Raw genomic sequence first — 25,801 nt, 5'->3', positions numbered from 1 at the left:
AAAAAAAAAAAAAAAAAGATCCCAAAAAAAGGGTTGAGAGCCAACTCCCATTGCTCCACAGGGTATACATGAGGAAAAAAAATGAGGAACNACAAAATAAACAGAAAAACAAAAGGCTTCGTTCTGAGCCTTGCTCTGATATGGGGCTGAAATAATGCCTGCAAGTTAAAAAAAAAAAAAAAAAAAAGATCCTGAAAAAGGGTTGAGAGCCAACTCCCATTGCTCCAATGGGGAAACTTGCTCACTGAAGTATACAGAACCCTGAAATATCCTCATGCACTCAGGCTCTGCTTTCAGCAGGATGGATGGGGAAATGGAGCCATGAGATGGGCGAGTCGGGATGACACAGAGCAGATCTCGACTCTGAAGGTCCAGAACCAGGCTGAACACAGCAAGAGGATGTATGGCGTGTTTCACTCCTCATTCTCCTGCACTAGGAAGGAGAAAGATAATGTTGCCCAACAGATATTTTTTTTTTTCCCCCAATTCCTATTTCTGTGTTTCGTGACAATATTTATGTTCCAGCAGTAACACTGGACCTGCGCTTATGGACTCTTCATAAAAGTAAATGCATATCTAATGGACTACTGCATGATGATGATAAAATCTGGAGAGAATAAAGCCTGGGCAGTCACTGTTAGAACATAATAGAGAGAACTGTTGTCACCTTCCACTCCAACTATGAAAGCAGGAGGTTTTCTGCTGCTAGAAATATTTTGTCAAGATTTGTCTTTTTTTCCTCCAGGAAAAAGAGTAAGCTGGGAAAAAATGAATCCTCAGAAACTTTCCCTAAATAAACTATATGATAAAAGAAGCTCTGATGATCTCTCAGAGATTGAAATAATCCATTTTCAGCTGAAACTACCCATAGCGATGAAACGGAAAAGAGGGCTGGAGCCTGTCTCGCAATTAACATTAAACAGATAACATATTTATGAGGAAGTCAAAATATTTTGGAAGCCGATAATCCTGTAAGCCTTAACATGGTATAAAAACAACAAATAAATGCAAAGTGTTACTGTTACACATGCCTGCCTGATCAATGGTTTTCACATATTGATCTATAAATGGAGTTGACAGTCTGTGTTGGCTGCACATTTTCCAAGCAGCTCTATTTTTGTACAAAACCAATACGGGCAATTACCTTTGTTTGAGATGCCAAGTCTTATCAATTCAATGTGATTTAGTGTCATTTTAATTAAATATCAGGATCTACTTCAGGACAATCTATACAAACAAAGCCTCAAACTTGACTATAAGCTTGATTTGAAGTAAACATGTACAAGCCCTGAAATTGTGAAATATGGCTCAAAAACTCTGCTAAACAGAAGGCTTATATTTTTAGCAATTTTATTTCTGTCTTTTTGGCTAGCCATAACTTTGGCAAGTGTGCTACAATCACAGGAGTAAGAAACAAAAGAAGATCGCTTCCCGCTCCCTGATAATGTATTAGAGGGAGAAATAAACTTACCAGTTTGTTTAACCTAATCAGAAAAAGCTCTAATACATTAACATTTTGGAATGTCTAAATAGGCTCTAATTCTTAATACAGGCACCAATAAAGAAAGACGTTTCATTGTTTGAAGTTGTTCTGAATGAAGCAAAATGCACTTCCCTGGGGTTTAAGAAATGAAAATAGCAAATATTCATTTACATTGCTAGTTCAGACACCTAGCATTAAGCACTGAAAGAGCCCTTGCTTACCACAGTGTGTGTCCAGCTTCGTGATTTATGCTCTTTAAACTCTACATTAATATCCATTTCAACCTTTGCACAATGCTCAAGCATTTCCATTGCAAATAAATAACAGAAATCCCCAAGAATCCACATTTCACTTTTGCATGAGTTAGCTTCTGCCTTCCCCATTTGCATCTTTACTACCACAAAACACACAAATGCATATGGCCCCGCTGATGTATGATGCATATCCTTCTTTGTCACACTGCCGAAAATAATCTGTCCACCTTCAGAAGTATAGCCCCAGGTGTGCTTAGGAGCATCACAGCCAACACTGTAGAATACAACAAATCCCTTTGAGAAAACTAGGTATTTTCTTCTCTGTAAATCACCAGCGATCTTTCTAGATTGGAGTCTGTTTTCTGCCCTTTACGCCCAGAGTGTTAATTTTACTTTTTTCAAGTGGGTTTTGTAAATATAGAGTTCTGCTGATTGTTCAAAATGTGCCAAATGCTGATTGCCTTAATCCACCGGAGTCAGGGGGTTTTGCATAAGTTAGGTAAAGAGGATTTGACCCATTTATTAATAGAATTATAGTAGGCACGTGCCTAACATGGGCAGAGACAGAGTAACATGGAGGCCCTTATTCAGCCATTTCTAGGTGCAAAAATAAAAATCTCTCCGATGATAGGACAAAAATACGCAGTTGACATAAAACCAAATATTAGCAACGATCAGTGGATACTTTACAGTGATCTGAACAGAGGCAGGCTCTTCAAAATTGAAAATTTCCAAACAGAAAATTGGGATAGATCCTTTTTTTCCCCCTTCTAGCGCAAAATAATTGGCTTAGCCTGGCACACGGGTAATACACAGCTTTCAGCGGGGGTCTGTGTGCCTCCAAATGCATAAGTGAGGTTTGTGAGTGTACCAGGAAAGTATGTCATGAATTTTTAAAGAGGATTACTGAATTTGAATGTACCTGTGTGCGTACGTGTGCGTGTATAAGCCGAGCCCTGCTCTTTCCAGACTCCTGGATGCCAGAGGCTGCTCCCCCCATTGCTTCCCCCTAAATCCTTCCCAAGTCATGTGCACAGATCCAGATCTGCATGAGGTTGACTATTGATATGATTGATATTTCAGCAGCCTTTTAACTCAAATTGCACCGCGTATTAAGCGAGTACTGGAAAACCTGTGAATCCTTAGGAATTTTGCTTTGGGTTGGGGTGTCAGCAAACAACTTTAAGAGGCTTATTGAAACAAATACGCCCAAACTCTTTTGGTCTGTCAATATCTAGTCAGAAAATTCAGCATGGCAAAAAGAGATGAAAAGAATCGGAATAGAAAGGGAATTAGTAGCATGGCAAGCTTTCAGTCTATTATACCGGAGCCAAGATCGCTGGATAAAATGACATATACATAGTAAAACTCTGCTTTTATATAATTAGCTACTAAACAAACGTGGCACAAAGCAACTTTTCAGCTCTCGGCCAATGAACAGATATCGTACCTGCAATGGTTTTTGGGACACGGCAGGAAATATTTATGTCTCATTTAACTTTTTAGAGCCCTCGCTCTGTAACAGTCCGGCATACTATCCCCAAAACTAAAGTTATGTAACAAGGTAATATCAACAATGAGAAACTGCATGATAAAATCCTGCCCAAAAGTGAAAAATGCTAATTTTGTCTCATTTAGCAGCTGGATACAGAAATGCTCATTAGTTTTAAGAGGGTTAATCCTTTTAACTTTTGCATATTGATATGCCAATTATGCCTAATTGTACAAGAGGCATCAGTCAAGGTAATAGTGCATAAACACATGAAAGTTATTAAGTACATCCCAACATGTAATAAAGTAGGTGTTAATTGGTAGCTGAGTTCTGCAGGCTATTGAGGTGGATAATTCATTGAGAGATGGATCACTTGTAATTTCTCTACATAATTCCTTTTGCAGTCTCATGCTGTGATGTTTTCATGCTTGTCAAAAACAACTGCAGCCTAGTGCCTTTTGTTAAACACAGCCAATAAAATATGTTAGGCATCATTAAATATACTTAACTTTTAAACTTTTTCAAAGGTACAGTTCTTCCTGATAATACATTACGGTATTCCCAGTAAATTACTATAAGCATCGTCTCAGGTCTGTACATTTCGCTTTGGATAAAAAGGAAGAAATGCGTGCATTGTGTTGTGGGAAATTGTAGGAATTGTTCAAATTGATCAGAAATGAATATCTGATCAGATACAAACACATAAAGTGATTTTTTTTTTCTTTCCAGAAATATGTAATGTCCCTGAAATAAGTTCAGGTATAGAAGAGAAACTCAGGAATAAAAGATGAATTTCTAACAAAGTTTGAATTTTGAGTTTGAATTTAGGCAGAAAGTACAGCTGCTATAGTTGACTTTCTCCTTAGTAACTTTTTTAGAAAGCTGAATATTTCTTTGGAATGCAATATATGAACAAAACAAAAATTAATAGTGTGCATGGTTGTGAAAAGTGACTGAGACTTGGGACTTCGTCCCCAGCCAGTAGAGTTTTCTCCCTCATTTGCATTCTCTGAAAACAAAATGGATCTGGAGTCCAAAAAGTGGCTAACACTGCATAAATAATTTTGTAACATTATATGGCCTCAGCTGCAAGTTGCCACTATTACAGAAGAAAATTAACCAGGGGAGACTCATACCAATCAGTTTGTTTAGTAGCTCAGGAGGAGTACAGGGGCAGGGACACAACTGGCAGAACAGTTCATTGCTAACTACTTAATTTCAGGGGAAAAAAAAAAAAAAAGTAATAGATAAAAAATGAGTCAACTCTTTCAACTCTGTCAACTATTAAAATATTAAGGCTTCTTCAGTGTTTGATTTTGCAGCTTATTCATTCTTACAGCAAGACTCATTCTTCTTACTGGAAAAGTTATCCTTTATTTACAATGTTGTAAATTTCTTTTTTTTCCTTTCTTTTGTCTGGTTTTCACCTGTTTAGAAGTTGTGCCATATCTCTGATACTGTAAGTATTATTCCCTACAGCAGCTGTATTTAAGTACTGTAACACTTGAGAGTTCAAATGTGATTATCCTGGCCACCAAAGCCAAATTCTGTGTTTCAGCAGAGGAAAACTGTTATTCCAATGCCTAGCCATACTCTTAAAAATGTAATAGTGCCATTAAATCCCTTTGTGCAAAGGATTATCATGAAGCTGGTGTCTTAACCGCACCTAAGATAATTCTGTGACTTTTAAAAAACGGGAAGACATGAAATGTGAGGAGTATTTTACTTACAGGCTCAATGACTTTCACATTCTCAGACAGAATCATAGATTTGCTTTGGCTTAGTCTGTCATGGTGACTGTTGGCATTTTTGATCCTCATTTGAACAGCTCCTGTACTGTGGGAAGGATTTGGCTTTTCAGAGGCCACGTCAGAAGTTGTAGACCTTTCCATGGCTACTGGGTTGACCTGAAGAACACAAAATCAGAATATTAATCAAGGGATCCTTTATGCAAAAAAAGTATCTGTGCTGCTTGTGCTGTAATCAAGAGAAGTTGAGTTATTTTGCTGGCAGCTTCTTGATCATCTTTGAACACCGGGATGACTATCAGCTGTGTCAGTCTGTAGTTCTATTATTGTCCTTATCACTCCCCCATTCAACTGCCTTGGAAGACTTAGTTTATGTAAAAGATTATCCTTATCTCAAAAGCCATTCTCCTCCGTGGTGTAATCTCCCTGCAAGCCTCTCACATGTCCAGCTGGCAGCCACTATGCGTTGTCTTTGGCCCTGCTCACACCACACATTTTAAATCTTTCAAGGGAAAACGACACGTTTTGAAGCCAATTAACATATCTTACCTCCACAGTCTGATACGTACCCGTTACAAGTACACTAAAAGATCGCATTGCAACCAAAAAAACCAAACAAAAAAACCCAGACACTTCATTTTTGACTATTTTAGCAGCAGCATGGATGAGATTTTTGTTTCTTCTCTCTGTTTTAAAATTTTGAAGTGAGGAAATGGTTGGGCACATTAGATTTCATGCTTCAAGAGCAACAGTTGGGAAGAAAGGTCTTCCCAACCTCTGAAAATGAAACTCCCTGACTTCACAAAAGTCTGTTTCTAAGAAGGCTTCAGAGCAAAGGAAGATAAGGTGATAAGGTACTAGTGTACACGAGGAGTGCTACTGCATGTCCTACTACAGTATGGATAAGATTATGGGGCACTGTGGTGGTGGGAGGACACAGATCTCAAACCTTTATCCTCTCCTGGTCCCATTAAATCAATTTCTTCCAGAAAATGTCCTTCAGCCACAGATGTGGAAGAAAATAATGAGGTTAAAGTATGGCAGACTGGCTGAGACTGACAGAGACCTATGGAGGTCATCTAGTTCAACCTCCTGCTCAAGCTGGATCATCAGAATGCCCAGAACCATGTCCAGATGGATATGGAAGCACGAAGAAACAGCACTCTTGAATAGAGAAATGAGAAGATAGTGCTTCAACAGTAGGCATCACTCACATGATGTTTTGTGCCATGATAGAAGCAGTAAATTCCAGGCAAACAGCAGTAAAGCTCATGCTCTTTGGCTGTTTCCTGCATTGAATTAGTTACACAAGAATCCCTACAGAATTTGAACCATGGAAGGAGAAGAGTAAATATGGCTAAAGCTTTTATCTGCTTCTCAATTGTATTCAGTTCTATTTCTGTTGCAGTACTGATGTTGGGGCAACCTATTTATGCAGGCTTTTTGGAAATGGCAGTGGCTGTTCTTCCACCATGATATGCTTCTCCCCACCCTTCAGAGCACCCACCACTCAAAGCCATGGAGCAGAGATGCTCTGCCATTCTGGCAGTCAGATCTGCAGCAGTTATAAGCAGGAAAACATTTTTCCTTCCTTTGAAACTTGGAGAGTCAAACCAATTTGTATTTCATGTTGGTGTCAAAGCAAAATCACTTCCCAACAGATTTTCAGAAGGCTCCAGGCTGGAGAGCTGATCAGACTCGAGAGACTAGAGCAGAGCTGGCTGTGTCCCCGCTCCAATGCTTGGCTTGAACACATCCCTCAGACTTGCTTCTGAAATCCTCCACCTGTAAAACTCTGACATATCTCCTCTTGGGAGCGTTATGGGTTGTAATTAGGTATTCTCTGCTTGATGTTTTCAGGACGTGATATTCTATCAAAAAAAAATAAATTAGTACTATGAGAAACTCGTGCCCCGGATCGTAAGTAGGAGCACCACCAGTAAACTGCAAGTCTGCAAGGAGGTCTGAAAACTTTGATTTTAATCTCATTGAACCCCAGCTCATTTTTTTCTGAAACTGAAACTAAATTCATACACATTGTATTATAATGGGAGACACTGAAATTACAAGGAACAAACACGCACACACAAAAAAAACAAACTCTCAGCATTTCCTCTCTCAGATTTTGTTTGTCTTCTTGTAGAGCATGGTGAGCTTGTGCAGAACCTGAATGGCATGAGGTACACAAGCTGCTGCTTTGGGATTTCCAGGTAGAAACCCTTTGCTGCCCAGCGTTACTGGCTCCGTGAGCCAGTAGATGGCACCCTCAATATGAGCTCTGCAAACACTCTTGCAGGAAGAATTTGGTAGCAATTACAATCTGTCCTCTTTTTTTTTTTTTTTCTTTAATTTCCAGAAAATAACAGAGGGGGAGACAGTCAGGAAACAGATATAACGTTAACAGAAAGCAGAGAAAGGATCCTATCTGATGCTTTTATGATCTGATACTTCCAAACGGTTATTAGCATGGCTGGGGCCAAGCTCAGGCTGAATTTGCAGGGGAATTTGTTTCCCTTACTTTGGAAGACAGAGCTGCCAAGCCCTGCACAACTGCTTATGAGGCACTTCATGTTCATTATATAATTAGCTAATTTGCCTTTTGGCAAACAGTTAGCATCTGGATATAAATTTTAGTTTTGAAACCTCCTACGGTTGATTTGTTGGATAAAGGCATTGAACCAAGGCAGACTTTTTTTTTCCTCGTTTTGTTTATGTGGGTTTCTGGAGCAGAGGGGCAGCAGAATTTTATGGGATTCCCCTCAGAGAAAAGGAACAGGGGAACACACTGAAAACCCTGTTAGAAGTGCATCTTCAGAGACAGTGTCGAACAGAAGTAGCAGCACAGATAAGGGTGGGAAAAAGTCAGGAGGAAGTACAGGTGCAGAAAAAGGCCCTAGCATGAGGTTGGATGGATGATACAGGAGGGGACAAATGAATCTGAGAGGGGGGAAGAAAGATTGAGTCCAATGTGAGAAAGGACAGCTTTAATTTCTGAAGAGCAGAGAGATCAGATTACTTATGTAGCAAGGAGAACCACATAGATGAAGGGACAAATCATGTTTCTGTCTGGGAGAGCTAAAGCAATTCAGTTGTAAGCAAAGCACCACTTCTGGAGATTGCCTCGGGAGTTCAAATCTTTCAGTGGAGGAAGCAAGGGGCTGTACTGACCATGAGATCAGCAGCCTCAGTGGGTCAGTGCTTGGAGTTGCTTATCCTGGGAATTGGTCCTCTTGTTTGGGATGCTTGGAAGCACATAGCGCAGCATCTCCATGCTGAATTGGGCTGAACTGAAGCCAGAGCTCAAGACACCAACTAAAGTTGTCACGTGGCTGCCAAAGGGGTGAGGGACATTTTACATACCTGCAGGTCTATGGATGATATACTATAACCCTGATTTGACTCCTGTTCACATGGTGTGAAAGCACTGCAGAGGTGAGCAATGGAAAGGTTACAGTGCATGCAAATCCGCACACACTGTAAAGCCATCCCATTTCTGAGAATCAGGCTCAGGCTGAAAGAGAAATACTGAAGACTTGCAGAGAACAGATCTGTGGCTTCCTCACTTAATGCTAAGTCTTGATAAAGCAATTGGAAAAAACGTTTTCCATAGTATTTCTTTTAAAAGCATTGTTTTCACAAAATACTCTTTGATGGCAGTCAAAATACGTCAATTATTTCAAATATTCTTTTGATGGAGAAAAGAATTTCTGTCTCTATTACCTTGATAATCACTGTTTCTGAAAAGAAAAAGGAAGCAAAGTAACGTTGTTAAGTTCCCAACGAAAGAAAAAATCCTTAATGTTTCCAGCTTATAGCTTTCTGCAAAAATTACAGAAGTGAACGATTCATCTCACTGTTATTTGTACGTCTTTGGTAGCTTGGTTATGGCTCCTATCTCACAGTGACAGCTAGCAAGTATTCCTCTCCTGCAGCAGCTCATGGAGCTAGAGGAAGTTTCATAGTGCAGTTATCAGGTTGTTAATTCATTTTGGCACATTGCTATGTTCAGAAATGGAGAGTATATATTGAGCAGGGTGATTGGTATTAACCAATAACTTTATTTCATGAGTTTTGGTACAATATCAGTAAAATTCGTATAGTTATATTTTCTGTGAAGCAACACAATGTGAGGAATCAGAAAGCAATGCAAAGACAATTTGCCAAGAAACAAGAAGAGAGCAGTATTTCTACGTTTTGACTTGAATAATCCCTACATTTCAATGTTAATTCATCTCGGACCAAATATTTGTAACAAGTACTATTATCTGAGAAAGGAAAAACATATCAGTGTATCATGATCAATATAATTTGTTGCATTTCTTTTTCAACATTAAGAGATTAAAACCTTTGCATAAAATTTTCAGTGTTTATCAAAGCCAGATTTTAATTTCTTCCAACTTTGTCCCTGGGGACATTTACAGCACCGACATTTACAGCACCATCAAGTCAGAAGCATAATGAATATGAACGGGTTCAATGCAATACGAAAACATTTCAAATCAAAGTGCATCTAGTTACAGTCACTAATTCCATTCTTTCTGCTGAAAAGCAACACTGTACATGAAGAGCATCCATCAAAGCCAACCACAATAATATCAAGGGAAAATAAAATTCAGCACTAGGGTCACCATTACACTAAACCTACGAGCCTGAAAGCCTATGAAAGCAGAAGAGGAAGTAGGAGTTAACAAATGCAAAAACAAGCTCACGCCACACGCAGTGAGTCAGAGCATTCTTGCAAAGCAGAAAACATATTGCTGTGTCTCTGAGAGAAGCGTTTAAAATCAACACACCTACAAAAATATTTCTGCCATTGGACTTTGCTCTCAGCCTTCTCCACACTGTACGTTATCTCTGCTAAAGTACAGCTCAGGGGCAGGAAGTGCTTAACGCACAGCTGATGGAAATGAAGGGGGACGGATGAAACACCTATAGGTAAAGAGAGAAGACAACAAGTAAACTACCACACCTTTTTTTATTATTATTCTGATGCCCGCTGTGTTCTGCATTTGTTGTTGGTTTTTTTTTTCCCCCAGTCATCTGCAGCACGCTACTCTCACAGCTAACGTGTCACATATCTGCACCCAGGGCACAAACAGCAGAGAGAGTCCTGACGCTGGCTTAGAAAAGTAGAAAATCCATCCTAGTGAAAATGGAAAGCAGTTGCAACATTCCTGTGCCTTTTCCACTGTAGAAAGATGTCATTCAGCCTGGAATAATTTGTACTTAGGAAGTAGCTTGGATTTCAGCCATCAGTCACATCTCTGGTCAGAGGGGCAGATCAGGAATGACAATGTTTCAGTACTGCCTAGGTCTGTACTCCTGTTTTAGCCCTTCGCATCAGATAAAGCAGAATTTTATGCAGAGTTTGGTCTACTGTAAGATGTTAAATGTCCAAAACTTAACAGCATAGTTTCACTTATCAATTAAACTTGCAATTTCATCAGTAAATAGCAGAGAGTTCCTACTTCCTATAAAGCCATGCTTATTAACAAAAATGATAATTCCCCCTTTTATAGGGCTAATTATTATACTTTGTTTTACTTTTTTTACCTGTTAAAGCCATGTTAGACTTTTAGGGATGCCTCTCAGAACAGACTACTGATCAAGGACCACCAAGGTCATCTCACCTCCTGTTTCTAACAGCTGCCTTTGAAGTCACTCTTTTCTAGATCTGCATTTGAGGGATTTCTATAAATAAAAGCAGAAATGTCCCACAGAATTCTACAGACAACTCTAATTTACATGTACAGTTGTCCACACATCTCTCATGTCAAAGGGAAGAGTAGAAAATCTTTTCTGTTTTGTTTGTAGCAATATTTCACTGCCCAGCATTCCTCTGCTACCACGTGTGGAATAAGGAATTCAGCATATTATTCCCATTTTTATTTGAGGGCTGATAGATATAATCCAATCGCTATGAAGGATGCACCTAAAGACAAAATTCTCAGCCTAGCTGGGCCAAAATCATAGCAGCCTTCCTAGATGGTATTTCCAAGCATTATTGTTAAACAACTCTTCGAATAAAGAATCTCTCATCCAGTAAGATTTTAACTTGATCCTTGATACGATGACCACGTCAACCTTATTTAGTCTCTTACTAACAAATAAAACTTAGTTAATAACTACATAATTCTAGTAACTGAAATCTCATGTACCAACTTAATATCTAATAGGAACAAACTCTGTTATCACCTAAAATAATGTCACCCTAACTTGAGCATGAGTACATGTAGCTCCAGGCAGGTCTTAAAGGCCTGATTCAGATCTCAGGCTTAGGGCAATGCATAAGTAGCATCAAATACACCCAAGGAGAAAAGTAAAAATATTTATTGCATTACAGAGCCAGGTGTGGAGATAGGCTTTATCATGGACTACCACACATCTGAGGTATCACTTACAGTGTGCCACAGACCCACAGGAGTGCACAGTCTATACTACACAGTAACCTGCAGACAGTTACAGTTGGATGCTCTGGTGATTTCCTGCCTATTCACAGCAGCACTAAAATACAAGGACTACCTTAGTGCTAAGTTTGACTATAGTTTGTTCTATTTTTTTCCCCGCTAGTAATAACACCTTTCACCATAAAAAAGAAGGATAAAATACAAAAAATGGGAGGCTCATACGGAGTCCCACTTTCTAGCAGGTGGCAGCAAACTATCTTAACCAAATACACAGGTCTGGTGAAAATATTAATTTTTATAAAGTGTTGCTCAATTTCTATCAAGGATGGGATGAAGAGAGACGTGAAGACAGAGAATATGAACAGATGTGCTAGACTGCCAATCAAACTAGAATTAAGCACAGACCTAAAGTCTTCCTCTGTGTCATTCTGAAATCTTACACTGGCTTAAAGCCCCTAAGTCTCTTCCCTGTTATACATAGGCCCTTAAAAACAGCAGGATCAGTCGACAAAGAAAAATAGAGATCTGAATAAACTACTTGTACCCTATAGGGAAGAGATATGTTACCTCTGGATATATTTTTTTCTATCTACATAGAAAATGGCTTGAGAATTAGAAAAGAAAGAGAATGGGAGACGGTCTTCTAAAGTTTTGCAGATACAAGGACCAACTCTTCACGTCCATATTAAATGACCACAGATCCATCTGCTGTCCTCCATGATCTGGGCTTCCCTGCACAAATAAAAGCCTGCTAGGAAATATCATTATAATAATACTGGAAACAACAAAAACACAAGCTTCTTCAAGGCAGCAAGTGACTGCATATGGCGATGTCTCCTCTTGCGTCACTTAGTTTCTTAATCATATTGCATGTGAAGGTCCTAGGAAAGGTAGCAGTTGTTTTGAAAGTGTGTCTGTCACAATATATCATATGAGATAGCATAATGAAGTCTATTTTCATCATTCCTATGTCAGTTTAATATCTCATTTTCAAGTAGATCTTGAAGCTAAAAGTATCCTTTGTGTATGGTTTGGCCTACATATGTTTTGAGAACAGTCATCCATAGTAGAAACTCAGTTGAATATGTAAAAGAACATGCCTGGGAAAAAAAAGCTCCTTCTAGGTCTTCCTGCTGGCAGCACACTGCATCTCTTTCTGGAGAGCATCTGATCCACGACACCTGCCTCCATTTCCAGTGCTGTGCAAGCTGAGTGACAATGCTCCAAATGGCAAAAACTCGTTGTGTATACACAGTATTCCAATAAATTAAAAAAATGAAAAACTTTGTCTGATACGTATCACTTCTAGTGCACTCTAAAATACTGAACAGCAGAATGAGAGTGGTTCAAGCACTGGGCCAATGACAGCAAGTTATTCTGAGCATCACAGAAATTCATGGCAATTGAACTGATTTAACACCAAATAAGACCTCAGAAGCACTTGAGAGGATCAGAGGAGTACGGCTTGGTTACTCATGGCCATCCTTCACCATCCTATCAGGTGAGGAAAAGATAATTTCCTCCCACTTCCATCTGTCCTGCCAAACATTTGTGTGCTATAAATTAGTGCTGAGTAGAGCCATAGAATCACAGTGAATAAGACTGACCACCTCTTACATCTGCATATGATGCTTGTCGCAAAGAAACTTTTTAGTTTAAAGCAGTCTAATTCTGAATAAAAAAAAAAAAAATCCAATGTTTTCTCTAGGAAGATCACATAAGAATCACAAATTTTCTCCGGTGCTTGAAAGAAATCTGTTCCTATAGCCTAAATGTTCAGAAAAGTGTTGTTACTTTTAATGTTGCCAGATCTGAAGTGATGAGATACTATAGGAAAGGTTATTCTTGCAGTATTTACAGATACAAGCAGAAGCAGAAGTGACAGAAATCTCAAAGTAAGACTGCTTGAAATACTTCCAGCTCAATTTTGCAGAACTTCTCCCCACAGAGATTCAGATATTCATCCAAACTTTCCATGCTTACCTGGAGCAGACATGTGGTGATGGTAAATTTGGAACAGCCCAAACCCTCTGGAGAAGCGGAAGAGTTAGCGCCACAAGACAAACTGAGGTATTAGAAAAATATTTTTAAAATGCAAGCGACCTTGCCATGAATAGCCCAAGAAACACATTTCCTATGAGCTGAAGAAACAGAAATTTCAGTTTCAGTTTGACTGCTGCTACGTAAGTATTCCATCGCAAGGACAGCTTGGGTAGGACCTTACAGCACGCTGATGACTTGCACCACTTTCATGTCCATACACATGCCCCATGTCAGATAGCAGGTTGACTTACGGTGGAGGAAGCACCTCATGCTCCCCAGGGGGTAAGAGTACACACAGATTTTGACCTCTAAACTTGGGTGAACAGATCACTTAGAGGAGTTGTAAGTTGTGCCTTCCTACAACTGCAGCTTCACCTTCACTAGAAAAAATGCCTCCGTGAGCTCTGTTCATCCCTCAGTGAAGCAGTACAGATGTCTCCACCTCTACTTCTCTTGCTGGGGACACCTTAAAGAATCCTTCGTCTTAGTAACTTCAATGCACATTTGCCATATCTTTATCCATTTTGTAGTTCCATAAACATGTCAGCTGTAGATCAGTCTGTCAAACTCAGTTTACTGAACAGGAAAGGCTTTAAACTTCTCAGACTTTAAAAACAATATTAAAAGGAAACACGATAAAATAAATTCTCCCTAGCACAATTTGTCTCAGTAGTGTCTGCAACAAGAGGCCTGCTTCTTATTCAGACAGACAGATCCCCTCCTGCCCACTGCCTGCTTATAGCATCCGATCCCCGTGCTGTGCACATGGAAGTGCCACCCACCCTCCCTCCCTCCTTCTCCATACATATCTGCAGCAGTTCTCAGCTGCGATCCTACAGCTGCTCCCTTACTTCTTCTCACTGCTCCCACTTCCCATCTGAGGGGGGAAAATACAGCTCCAGATACATTTAATCTGTTCCCACACTCCATTTTTCTTTTGCAGAGCTCCCTTGCTGCTCTTGCAAGAGAAGTGCTGTGAAACGCATTTACAGTTTAGAAGAAAACTTTGAAGCTACAGTAGGAACTAGAAGGGGAAATTCTTTGTGGTTTGCCTCGGGTTAGCCCCTCTTCTTCCTTTGGTGGGCCCCTGGGTTGCTCTCTTTGCCAGCCACCTCTGATGTGCCCCGAGTGGAGCAGAAAATGCCAGTGGTGCCTGCCCTGCTGCACTGTTCCCCTGCACACACAGGGGTAAGACAAAGACGTTGGTTTGATGTGATGCTATCTCATATCAGCAGCTAAGGCGTCTGCTTGCAGCAGAAGGTAAATACCAAGGGTACAGTGGTGCTAAAAATAGAATGTCTTTGATTATTCGAGAAGTTTGTGTACCAGCTTCAGTATATGCACCTAAATTTATGACTGCAGACTCGCTTTGTTTTGTGTAGGATCAAGCATCAAAATGTCATTTCACAAAGGTGACTCAAGAAGATGCCAGAAACCTTGTATGCGTGCTCTGTTCATGTGAGGGGAGCAGAGCCACCTGCACCTCCAGTCCCACACAGGTGTGCTGCACTTGGTAGCAGCAGTCAGAGTCTGCAGCAATGACAGCAGGAGTCCAGCGGTTCCAGATCTGGCGAGTAAACCCCAACAGCCATGAGTGAGAAGAGTGGCATTCACCTGCCCCCCCGTGTTGCTAAGAGCAAAAATGAAAGAGCCGTGTATTTAAATAGCAAAATTGAGCTGTGGTGTAAGTGGAGTTAATGTCCCTCCATTCAATTTGCATGTTCTAACTGATGGCTTTCAAAACACTCTTTTTAAAATGATGCCTTTTCGAGCCCTTTTTGAACCACTAGTAATTTCTATGCAATTTTCCATCCCACCAGATCAGCTTGTCCAAAGCTCCATCCAGCCTGGCCTTGAACACTCCCAAGGATGGGGGCATCCACAGCTTCACTGGGCTGCCTCACCACCATCATGGTGAAGAATTTCTTCATGATGTCTAATCTAAATCTCCCCTCTTTTAGCTGAAACCCATTCCCTCTTGTCCTCCCACTGCACTCCCTAATAAAACTGTTCTCCCTCTAGACTCCTTCATAAATGCATAAAGTGATGTCTGAAGGCTGATTATTCCTCTCTCCCAAGCCCTGAGGAACGGACACAGTAAGGGGTCAACGTAATATGAGTCTCTCCTCACCATCCTCTGAGGCACGTCGCAGCTGTGCTTACTGTGTCTTACATTTGCTGTCGCTGTGCGCATATAAAGTAGTGTGGTAACTCACAGAGCTGATGGAGCTCAGATTCCTCACTAGTTCATTCTGGGTGCAAAGCGACCTCTGGGAATCCTACCTACCCAAGTTAAAACATCCATGCAGTGCAATAACTGAATTCCCTAAATATCAGTATTTGATGCAAGATGAATCTCTGGTAATAAATCTCTGCACTTAACTTTTTAATTCTGTTATAAATTTTTTTGTTCTACATCTTAAGAGGTTCCCTTTCTTCAATCTTTTTCACTCTTGGAAAGATACAACGGAAAGTTCCAAACTTTAGATGAAAAACAAAACTAGAAAAGAAGTTTCCCAAACAAAGTCTCTAGACATCTCTGAATATCTCAGGTCTATAAAACTATGCACTACTCAATCCGGAGCCACTGCTAAAATTCTCCAAGGGAAATTCGAACAAAATTCAAACACGAATAGAAGGAATCAGTTTATCAAAGCCCCTGCTAAGACTGAGGGCAATCCTTGCCTTCCTGCACTCAGGGCAAGAATTGAGGAGGAATTAAGATGCTTTTACTCGGTCTGGTTCCACTTCCTTTGCCACTCAAAGTGCCACCTTCAGACAAAAATCATCGTGGGAATTGGATTACTGATGATTAATCTTCACGAAATCTTGTCTGTTTTTTTTGTTGTTCTTTTGTTCCCCCTGATAACGTAAACATTGTGCAACATACTGGTGATACGAGAAACGTTAACCTTTCCAGTTCAAGCCTTAGAATCACTCAACCCAGAGCAAACAAAAAGCAGCACATGTGAGAGCACTTGGCCATTTGGAAAGTCTGATGTAACGTCTTCTTTCTGGAAAAAAGTTGATTTATTTGTAGTGAAATTATTCACTAGAAATGCATTTTGACTCAGAGAGCCCGGGGAAGCTCACGGCAGAGGGGTTGGAATTGGGTGTGCTTAAAGGTCCCTTCCAACTGAAACCATTCCATGATTCCATGAATACTGAGAGCATCCTGACACCCAACGGGCTGGACCTGCACCCACCAATCATGAAGGTTACTCTCTCAGAGCCTGAACTCCAGTGCTGCAATATCTTTGCCAATCATCTATGTCATATGCTCCTTGCCCACAAAGGAAGAACGTTTAGTAACATCCTGAGCAGCAAATAAGTTCAGGAGCACTATGCCTGGTCTAGGAGGAGCTTCAGCATCTGGCTCAGATAGGCAATTTGGTATCTGAATCAGCACCAAATACAGTGGTGGTTTTGCTCAGGGTGGGGCAGGAAAAGAAAGAAGTAAGAAACAAAAGGCAAGCATATCCTTAAAGCACGTATTTTCAGCTTTCAGTCATGTTCACTTCTGGGTTTTTCTTCCTCCTTTTCTCACCCACCTCCCCTTTTCATGCTGCACTTGTGCTGAAAAACTGGTGCGTGTCTTGGAAGAGTCAGAAGTCACTTTAAGTTCATTTGTTTGAGGATTGTGCCTGCTTAGTTTATCAGGAACAGGCTTTGGAAAAACCACACTACAAACCCACAATACCCAGCTCAAATGCAAGCGAATCATTCAATATTTGAAATGTCATGAAGTATGCATCTTAAACAATTATCAGCCACTAACCATGGTGATGTCAAGCTTGCTTAGTTAATTTATTGAATAAGTGCTTCAGTGGAAATCCAAGCACTGTCTGAATTAGTATTTTACTGTATAACTTACACATACTCCAGAAGTTTAGAAGCTAATTTGAAGAATACCACTATTTGCTAAAAAAAAAAAAAAATCCTTTGATACCTTACTTACTTAATTCACAAAATAGTTCTTTCTCATGATGAGCAATAAAATAAATAGAGAGAAATGAACAGAAAAAGGTCAAAATTGTCCAGCATGCATGGATCTTGAATCTTAGTCATGGCAAACAGGACTCATTAACACTTGCTGGTGTTTCCAGCATGTGCCAGGTAATGCGCTGAAAATCTGCTCCAGCAAGAGCTGACCACTTCTATAGGCTGAGTGCTAGTAGGGGTTCCATGTGCCCCACTCAGGTTGCAAAAGCAAGCTCAGAAAACTCACATGTGCTCTTCCCATTTATATAAACATCTTTAAAAAAAAATAATAATCCAAAACATTTCCTCCTATTTCAGCCATGCTGGAAATTGTCACCTCACTGTCCTTCAGGTTGTAATAAAGACGATGGGAGTCCACAGACTCCACAATACAAGGTTTCACTCTTATGTGAGTGAACGACCACCTTTGTCTTTCAGATGCTGATAAAAGAGCTATCAGTGCAATTAAGATTCCTTGAGACCACTGACAGAAGCAGATCGGTTTTGTGAGAACGTTTCAGCAACAGTTAATGTCAAAGCACACAGACCCAGACCATGTTCACAGATTTCCAAACACAAACCCAGCAGGAGACTGTGCTGTTGTGAATGAGCTGAAGCAAGCATAGGCCTTCAGCCTTCTCTGAGACAAAGACAGCATTGCAGCAAACAGTTTCAAGGTGACAAAAGAGGCTGGAAGTCTCCACAGGAAGGAAAAAGGGGTTGGTTTCATGCAGGGTGTGCAATCAGGCGAAGAAAACTGTTATTGTGCTCTGAATGGCACTTAAATTATCATAGTAGATACACAGTCAAAGGCCAACATTTCAACCCATCTCACTGCTTCAGGACTAACGCTATCAACAAAGAAAAACATGAAAGTTATCCAGACATCTTCTTATACATGGCATCCACCAGTACCAGCTTCTACCTGCGAAATGGATTCCGTAAATCCATGTAGAAGTCTTAAGTGAGAGAGAGGAAGCACAGCAGCTGGCTGGAGCTCCAGTGATGCTTTCTTTTGTTTTTAAGAAATCAACCCAAGCTGCACTTAGACAAGCGATTGAGCTGATGCAGCAGAGATGTATCTCCAAAAAGTATCAGAATTACACACTGTGGGCCTCAGAGAATTTGGAAGATGTTGCAAATAACCCACTAAGCACCACATGACCCAGTAGAAACAGGCCATGAGGAGACACCTTCTCCTACTGCTAGAAGTCTGTGGGACTCCATAGCACAGAGCCAAGCTGAAGTCTCTGGACATCACAGCAAAAGCCATCTTCAGTAATTTAATTGTAGCATACAATAGAAACTTTAAAGCACAGAGTTTTGGGGCTATTTGTTCCATTTTAGAAAGAAAATGAACAAATATGTGTTACTGATGCAATTGGATTGAGAGGTAAAGTGAACAAGAAATGCTGCTTTTAAATGAATTTCCTTTGGACACAAAGAGGTAAGCGGCAAGGAAGGGAGAGAGTAAAAACAAAATAACTCTGAGAATTCAAACTAGTTTACTAAATCTCACAGCTCTATGAAAAAATGCATTTCAAATCACTCTAAAACATTGCAGCAGTCGCATGAAAACCACTACAGCCCAGGAAGACAATGCGTGGTTTTCATACAATTTCCCTGTCTGTGCTGTTTTGTGTATGCAGGCAGGACAGCTTTTTTTTTCCTCCAAAAATAGTATAAAAAATCTGAAAAGTCATCTTACAACACTGCTCCAAAACCTGTCTCCAATTAGTACACACAATTTCAAAATGAGCTTTAATCCACGTGTGATTTCTTTCAACTCTGACCCATATTTCCAAACGAAAAACTGGTTGCTTCTTACAATAAGGTTATCAGTTACAAATATGAGCATGTCACCAAGTTTGCAACAAACTACATATTAGCAGGAAAACATATCTTGTCTCTTCTTTGTGTGGTCCGTAATCAGAACACTCTATTGTGTTCCTTGAACATCTTCTGACATTGTGATTTCTTTGTGCATCTCTAAAAGCCAGAAAGTAGTGCTTGCTTATGGAGAGAAATGTAAAGTTAATTTTGCATTTTTCATTTTGCTTATGGCTGGCTTCAAAACAGAGGACAAATTAGGCTGGATCTAAACAGCTTTATGCAGAAACATGCTATCATGTCATTTCCACTGAGCAGCTCCACAAGGAGAAGCACTGAGAATCCCCATGGGTAAACCAGGAGTATTTTTTGTACAACGACCTTTACACCTCCCCATGCCCTATTCTTACGGCCATGACTGATGAGTAATGAACTAGTACCAAGCTCATGAAGCAGGACAACATATCGCATCAATCTCCTCAGTCTCCAGAAATACCAACTATCAACTCAAGACCAACCTCCACCACTCATTGACTCTTGCAGAGCCCACCATTACTGATCACCTCCCTCGTGGTCACCAGCAAGGAAGCCAGTTAAACAGACAGTGTTAGCTGCAGCCAGCCAAGGTAAGGGGAGGGAAACACGACGCAAGGGGCTTTCCCAAGCAGCACTGCTGATCTTTTATACTTCTGGGGACAACTACTTACGAGTGATACAGATGGGAGAAGCGAACAGTAGTTTGGGATGTTACAGGTGATTAGATATTATTGCCTCTTGCAGAGGATATGACAGGTTTTTTTTTAGATTCTGAATATCAGTTTTACATTTAAAACACCATTTCACATTAGTGCTCTCCACATTAAATTTTCAAATTTAAAAAGTGACAATAGAAATAATTGTGCTAATACAACTTGTATTGAATGCATACAAAACACAAACAGTTACATTTTTAAAACCGTTATCAGATTTCCTGAATTAGATGAAGATGAATTTAAGACTCCTTACCTCCAGCTCACAGACGTCGTTGTTTCATCTCAAACTGATCAACAGGCAACAGTTTAACTATTTCAAAAAACGGAAAACTTCTCAGTCACGTGTCTATAGCCAGCATCTGGGTTAACCTCTCTCAGCTCATAAAGATAGAAAGAAAGCTAGAAAAAAACAGTAAAGTCAAACCACTTCCTGCAACAGCAAAAGCGAACCATCTCACCCACGTCTAGGGCAAAACTCTTCCGGATTGGAGAAAAAGCCAAATTTTAAAGTACAAAACTATCTGTGAAATTTGCACCAAACAGGTGATATTAGATTTTGCAGAAGGCAAACATGAAGTTTAAAAGGAAATGCTGAAAGGAATTACAGTTCTAAGCCTCAAAACAACTTCCCTTTTCAGACTTTCAATGAAACCCTTTGAGTACTGAAACAAATAGCTGGCAACAAATCTGCTTTGCTGCTTTGATGTGTGGCTTTGCAAAGTGTGACGCTCACCACGTAGATACTTATTATTTATAAAATAGCAAATTCTGGGCAATCAGGGAGTCTGCTAGGAAAAAGCCAAACAAACAACAACAAAAAACTGGAACTATTGCCCACTGAAGTTCTTTCCGATAAGCACTTCTGTTTCTTCGATTTTTATTTTAGCACTTCTTCATAAAGAAGCTCAGGCACACACAGCTGCTGCCCTGCTCCACTTCCTGCAGTGCTCACACCATCGTTGTCCCTATCAGGCAGGAGGGTACCTGAGAGAGGGACATCACACAGCCCTTTTTCTTTCGTTTTGTTCAGAAAGGAACAATAGTATCATTCTGGTATTTCTAGTTCAACTTATAAAGCCAGCACCCACCTCCTTGCAGGAGTGGGGGTTCCCAGTTAGGGCACGGAAGCTGTGGTGTGCACATGAGGACTAGTCAGGCTGCAGAGCCCTCTGTTGATGCTTTGCCAGAATTAGAGGTTGTTGGGTTTTTTTTGGTTATTTCCCACAGTAAAACAAAGATCTGCCATACAACTTGAGAAAATCAAGTCCATCCTGAAGTTTACAGCTTTGTAGCATTGACAGGTAGTGCCAGTGGAGCTCCTCAAGAGGACACGTTCCAAATCCCATTGGGATTTGGGCAGAATATTATCTTGCCAGGCTGACATCAGTGGGAAGAGTGAGAAGGCTTTGGGATGGATCAGTAGGGAAGGCTTCAGGATGTAGCCAACAGTTATTTTCCTTGGAGTTTTAACTTTCTTATCACCTCCTCCTCTTACAGGTCTCATTCAGCACCCTTTGTCACCCCACTGTCCCTACTTTCTCCCCTGATACCTACGGTTGCTTTTGTCACCTTCTTTCCCTAGGAAAATTGGGACAATATTACTCTTACATGAAAATCAAAAGAGACAAACATTAAGTGCCCAGGTAATCAGGGACAATTGCAAGTTATCCTCAGTTCCCCAGCTGTCCATCTCCTATCAGCACACTGGCAGAGATGGGAAATGGGCTAGGACTGAGCCTGGAGTGGAGCTAAGAACAACCTAGAAAGGGAAAATGACTGATATTACAAGGCTGCAAAGAAAAAAAACGATTCACAGGCAGACAATTTCCCACTGCAGCACGAGAAGAAGAAGGAGAGCAGAGAACTGCTTTAGCGCAATATGCATTTTCTGAAGCGCATGGTAAACAAAAGCTTCAAGGATCTCCGAAGAATCAGAAGGAATCGGGGGAGCATAGCACTGCTGAAGGAATAACAGAGCTATCAGGCTCTAGAGTGACCCTTACGTTATTACTGCTGATTTTGTGCTAACTTCCAAAACCTCCATTTTACAGCTAAAGATCCAGTTATGCTAAATACTGTATGAAACCAAACTCAAGACCATCCTTGTTCCCAGCTGCTTGCTTCTTACTCCAGGAGGCAACGCACATATGTGGGCAGGAGAGGGAGATGAGCAGCATGGCAGCTGGTCTTCACAATTCTAAACCACCAGTTTTTGGTAAGCACTGCATTTTAAGGATGTGTTTTGAAGATGGACTTGTGGAACATCAAATTAGACAATTTGTGTGAGTGGTGATGAGTTGTTCCTTTCAGACGTGAGGAGAGAAAGCAATACGCTGTTTTCTCCATGAACTAACAAAAGCTAACGCTTAAGGAACTTGTGTTGGCATTAATTTATTGCATACATTTTTATAAAAGCTATATGGTTCAACAAATTTGAGGGAATCACTAATTGAAAAATCTGTTTTAGTTGTACACACCTAAACATTTTCCTCAGATGAAACCAAAGGCATTTTTACCGTTAGTAAATATTCGTGGACAGCATGGACAACAGAACTTCATCACTAAGATGTGAAGCGACCATCAGTAAATGTGTAAAATACCACAGCAGAACTTGGCTAAGTTACCTTGTCGAAAACCTAGATTACTAAGGACATGACATTTTTCATGAAAATGTCTTTCACTGTACACCTAACATTTTAAGTCAAGTTGCATACTCTGATTTCCTTCACATCCATTTGACAGTATGTCAGCAGTGACAATATTCTATAAAAAGATGGCAGCTTTGCATACTGCTGAAACTTATGCAGCACAAGCTTCCTGTGTGATCTCTGGAAGACTGAAAATACTTTAGATGTGCAAAAGCCCATTTAAAGAAATCTAAGAGCTCATTAAATCTAAGTAAAATTAATCAGGAAATGGAAATTACAGAGGTATTACCTGGAGCAGATTTCTGGTCCGTAGGTTGGTCTTTGTGTGTTAACTGTGCAAGATACAGACAGAGCATCACTTCTGGAGCTCTGATTTCTTGTCCCTATTTCAGCAACTCATGGCATCATTGCTTATGAGATATGTCATCAAGCTGGTGAACATCCAGATTTCCACATCTCATAACTGAGAGCACAGACAGTAAGGCTAAAACAACATTTTAAAACTCACTGCTGACTGAGGATGCTGAATGCCCAGCAGCAGTAACCAACTCGGGTCTCATAAATTCAAGGAGTATTAGAAGTTTCATCAGGTTCTTGAATGAACACCCAAGACTAGCTCTGGACCAGCAGCCTCCTGAGAGAGAAAACTTATTTTTCTTCTTGCTTTGTTCAGGCTTTACTCTGTTGGGGTGACTGACAGGCAGTCAATAGTATGGCTTGTAGAGCAGACAACCTTCTCTAGCAGTGAATCTAATTCAGAGGGTAAGTCAAGCTATAAGAGACACTATGCATGTGGGCAGCAATCAAGGACAACCCTGGAAGAACTTTGCACTGCACGCAATCACATCTTCCCGATGAAAATAATTGTTGTTAATGAAAACAGATCAAGTTCCAGAACTGTACAGTTCACTGCAAAAACAAATAAATGAACAAAACCCACTAGGAAACTAGTAGGCTACATGATAATGTAGAAATAATGTAATATTTCCATATTTTCCACCTTCACATTATACATGCATGGACCCTAATTCATACTCACGTTCATAGCACTCAGAGATAAGAGCTGATGTTCATTCAGTAGCCATAACTTTTTTTCTGTGGGAGCTCTGAACACAAAAACCCAGGAAAAAGCATCTCTAGGAATACACTCTAATGTCTAACCCCACCAGACAAGATCACAGCAGTTTTTGATAGTAACTGAGCAATAACTGTTTATAGGGCAGAAGCTTGTGTGTAAATGTCAATGTAAACATACAGTAATGGCTAAATTCAGAGAACCTTCCCAACCATAATACGCATTACAATCTTTCTGTTATCATTTTCCTAAGCTTTTTACTCTGGGCTGATTTTCCCCCTAAACAATCCATTTTACTTACTGCAGTCTTAAAAGTGCAAAAGATATTTTTTTAAAATTATCACAGGTAGTAGAAAATAGATCCTAAAAGCTTCCCCACATGCTTAATGCTGGCTGTATCAATAGAACATATGCACTGTGACTCAAGGTCTAAAACCCAAAGCATTCAAACTTTGGGAGACAAACGACCTTACATTAAGTCATCTCTTAATAGCTGTGCTGCTAAAGCAATGAAAACATGTATACTTTACAAAGAAGCAGAGAAGTTTAGGATAGAATTCTCTAAACCTTTACTTGCAGATAAAGATCATTTTGCCTTATAGCAAGCCTTGGACTTGAAATATTCAAAATTAAGAACATTTTTCTGTATTTTCGTAACACATTTTTAAAGTCTATTAAACCTAGCTTTTCACTGTTGAAAGAAAAGGGAAGAAAAGTGATGAAAAAGAAGAAAACTACCAGTTAAGAAAGTTCTACAGAAATCCAAGCTGGTCCTTTTCTCTCTCTTTCCCAGGTGTTTTGGGAATCTGGACACTATTTTAAAGGCCAGCATAGCCTATGAGTATTTTAAATAACTTAGAAAAGCCACTCCAACCCATTATATAGCTAGACTGTACTAAAAAAGAAACACAAGCATATGCTGATGCATTATGTAAAGACTTTCTCTGACAAGATATAGTTACATGCAAGTTTTAAATGCAGTGTAAATGCATTTTCTGGAGCGTTTGGCTTCCAAACGCTAAAAGTGCTACAAGACCGAACTGCCAAAATGGTACTTTTACATTACACCATCGCAGACCTTAAAAAGACAAATGAGTCATGTACTTTGTATGGCAGTATCTTAACCCATGGACCTGTGATCAAGTCAGAGGCACAAACTGATGCTAGCACTGGTGCCCAGTACGGCCAACTCTCCATGCCAATAATTGTCCAGAAGACAAGGGGTCTTTACGGCTAGGGAGCATTTTTTCAGGATTCAGTAGCATTTTGAATTCAGGAAAGTGGGAGTTAAACACATCAGATGTGACGCTGCAGTCAGCAGTCGCCAGTCTTTGGCCAGCCAACATGGACACATCTCTGTGTTTCTGGACCACATCTCTGCTGTAACCTGTATCTGTGTTTGTGAAGATTCAGTTAATTACAATCCCTTTAGCCCACCACCACGATTCCAGTTCACCTTTATTTCAAGCTTCAATTATCTTGAGCTTTCCAGTTCTTCTGAGCAAAAACAGCACTGAATGTTAGGCCTGTTAGGAAAAATATTCCCTGCAAGACTTCTTAATCCTGCTTTATACTTCCTTTGTAACGAGGTCTACAAAACCAGTTTGCACTCATTACTCATGTGTCCTCAGCTCAGAACCCTTAAGAAGACCTTCAGCAGCAACTGGGTGATAGAGGCACCAGCCCTACTTCGATCATGCACAAGCTTGCATAGCTGAAGTATGGCCATAATGCAAAAAAAATTTGAACATTAAAACTATACAGTCTATACTATTTTAATACATGAAATGCAAAGCAGCTGTTCTGAACAGATTTGACATGTAACAGGGGTAATGTAATTTTACACAAATCACTATGTTCAATATATTAAATTAAATAGATTAGAATTACTCAGCAATGTTTCTTAAGATCATCTTACATAAACATCCCCTTATCCTTATATTCTAAGGTGTTCTTTTTCTCCTCAGTTTTCTGGAAAATAAACAGAAATGTCCAGAGGACTAGAAGCATAAGCCTCTAAATTCATGGCTGCTGAGCCTCTTTCAATGTAAGCATCTGAAAGAAAGGTACATAAGAGAAATGGAATAT

The 25,801-nt window shown here is 40.1% G+C and overlaps 1 protein-coding gene across 3 annotated transcripts in view; it reads right to left on the bottom strand.

The window, feature by feature from the left end:
• Positions 1–20,547, bottom strand: part of ARHGAP15 (Rho GTPase activating protein 15) — a 317,669-nt gene extending 297,122 nt beyond the window's left edge. The window contains exons 1-2 of one of the 3 annotated variants that reach the window (XM_021399416.1): positions 20,244–20,547; positions 4,960–5,136 (exon numbers count right to left, since the gene is read on the bottom strand). In XM_021399416.1, coding sequence (XP_021255091.1) covers positions 4,960–5,121 — 162 coding nt within the window. In that variant the 5' untranslated portion in view covers positions 5,122–5,136; positions 20,244–20,547. Of the gene's footprint in view, positions 1–4,959; positions 5,137–6,191; positions 6,217–13,367; positions 13,495–20,243 lie in introns of those variants that run through there. The other 2 variants (XM_021399417.1, XM_021399415.1) reach the window with 2 other exon arrangements.

Source organism: Numida meleagris, chromosome 5 (assembly GCF_002078875.1).
Source record: "Numida meleagris isolate 19003 breed g44 Domestic line chromosome 5, NumMel1.0, whole genome shotgun sequence".
In the NCBI taxonomy this organism is placed as follows: Eukaryota; Metazoa; Chordata; class Aves; order Galliformes; family Numididae; genus Numida; species Numida meleagris.
Note: the sequence above shows the minus strand (reverse complement) of the source record. Positions and strands in the feature narration are given on the sequence as shown.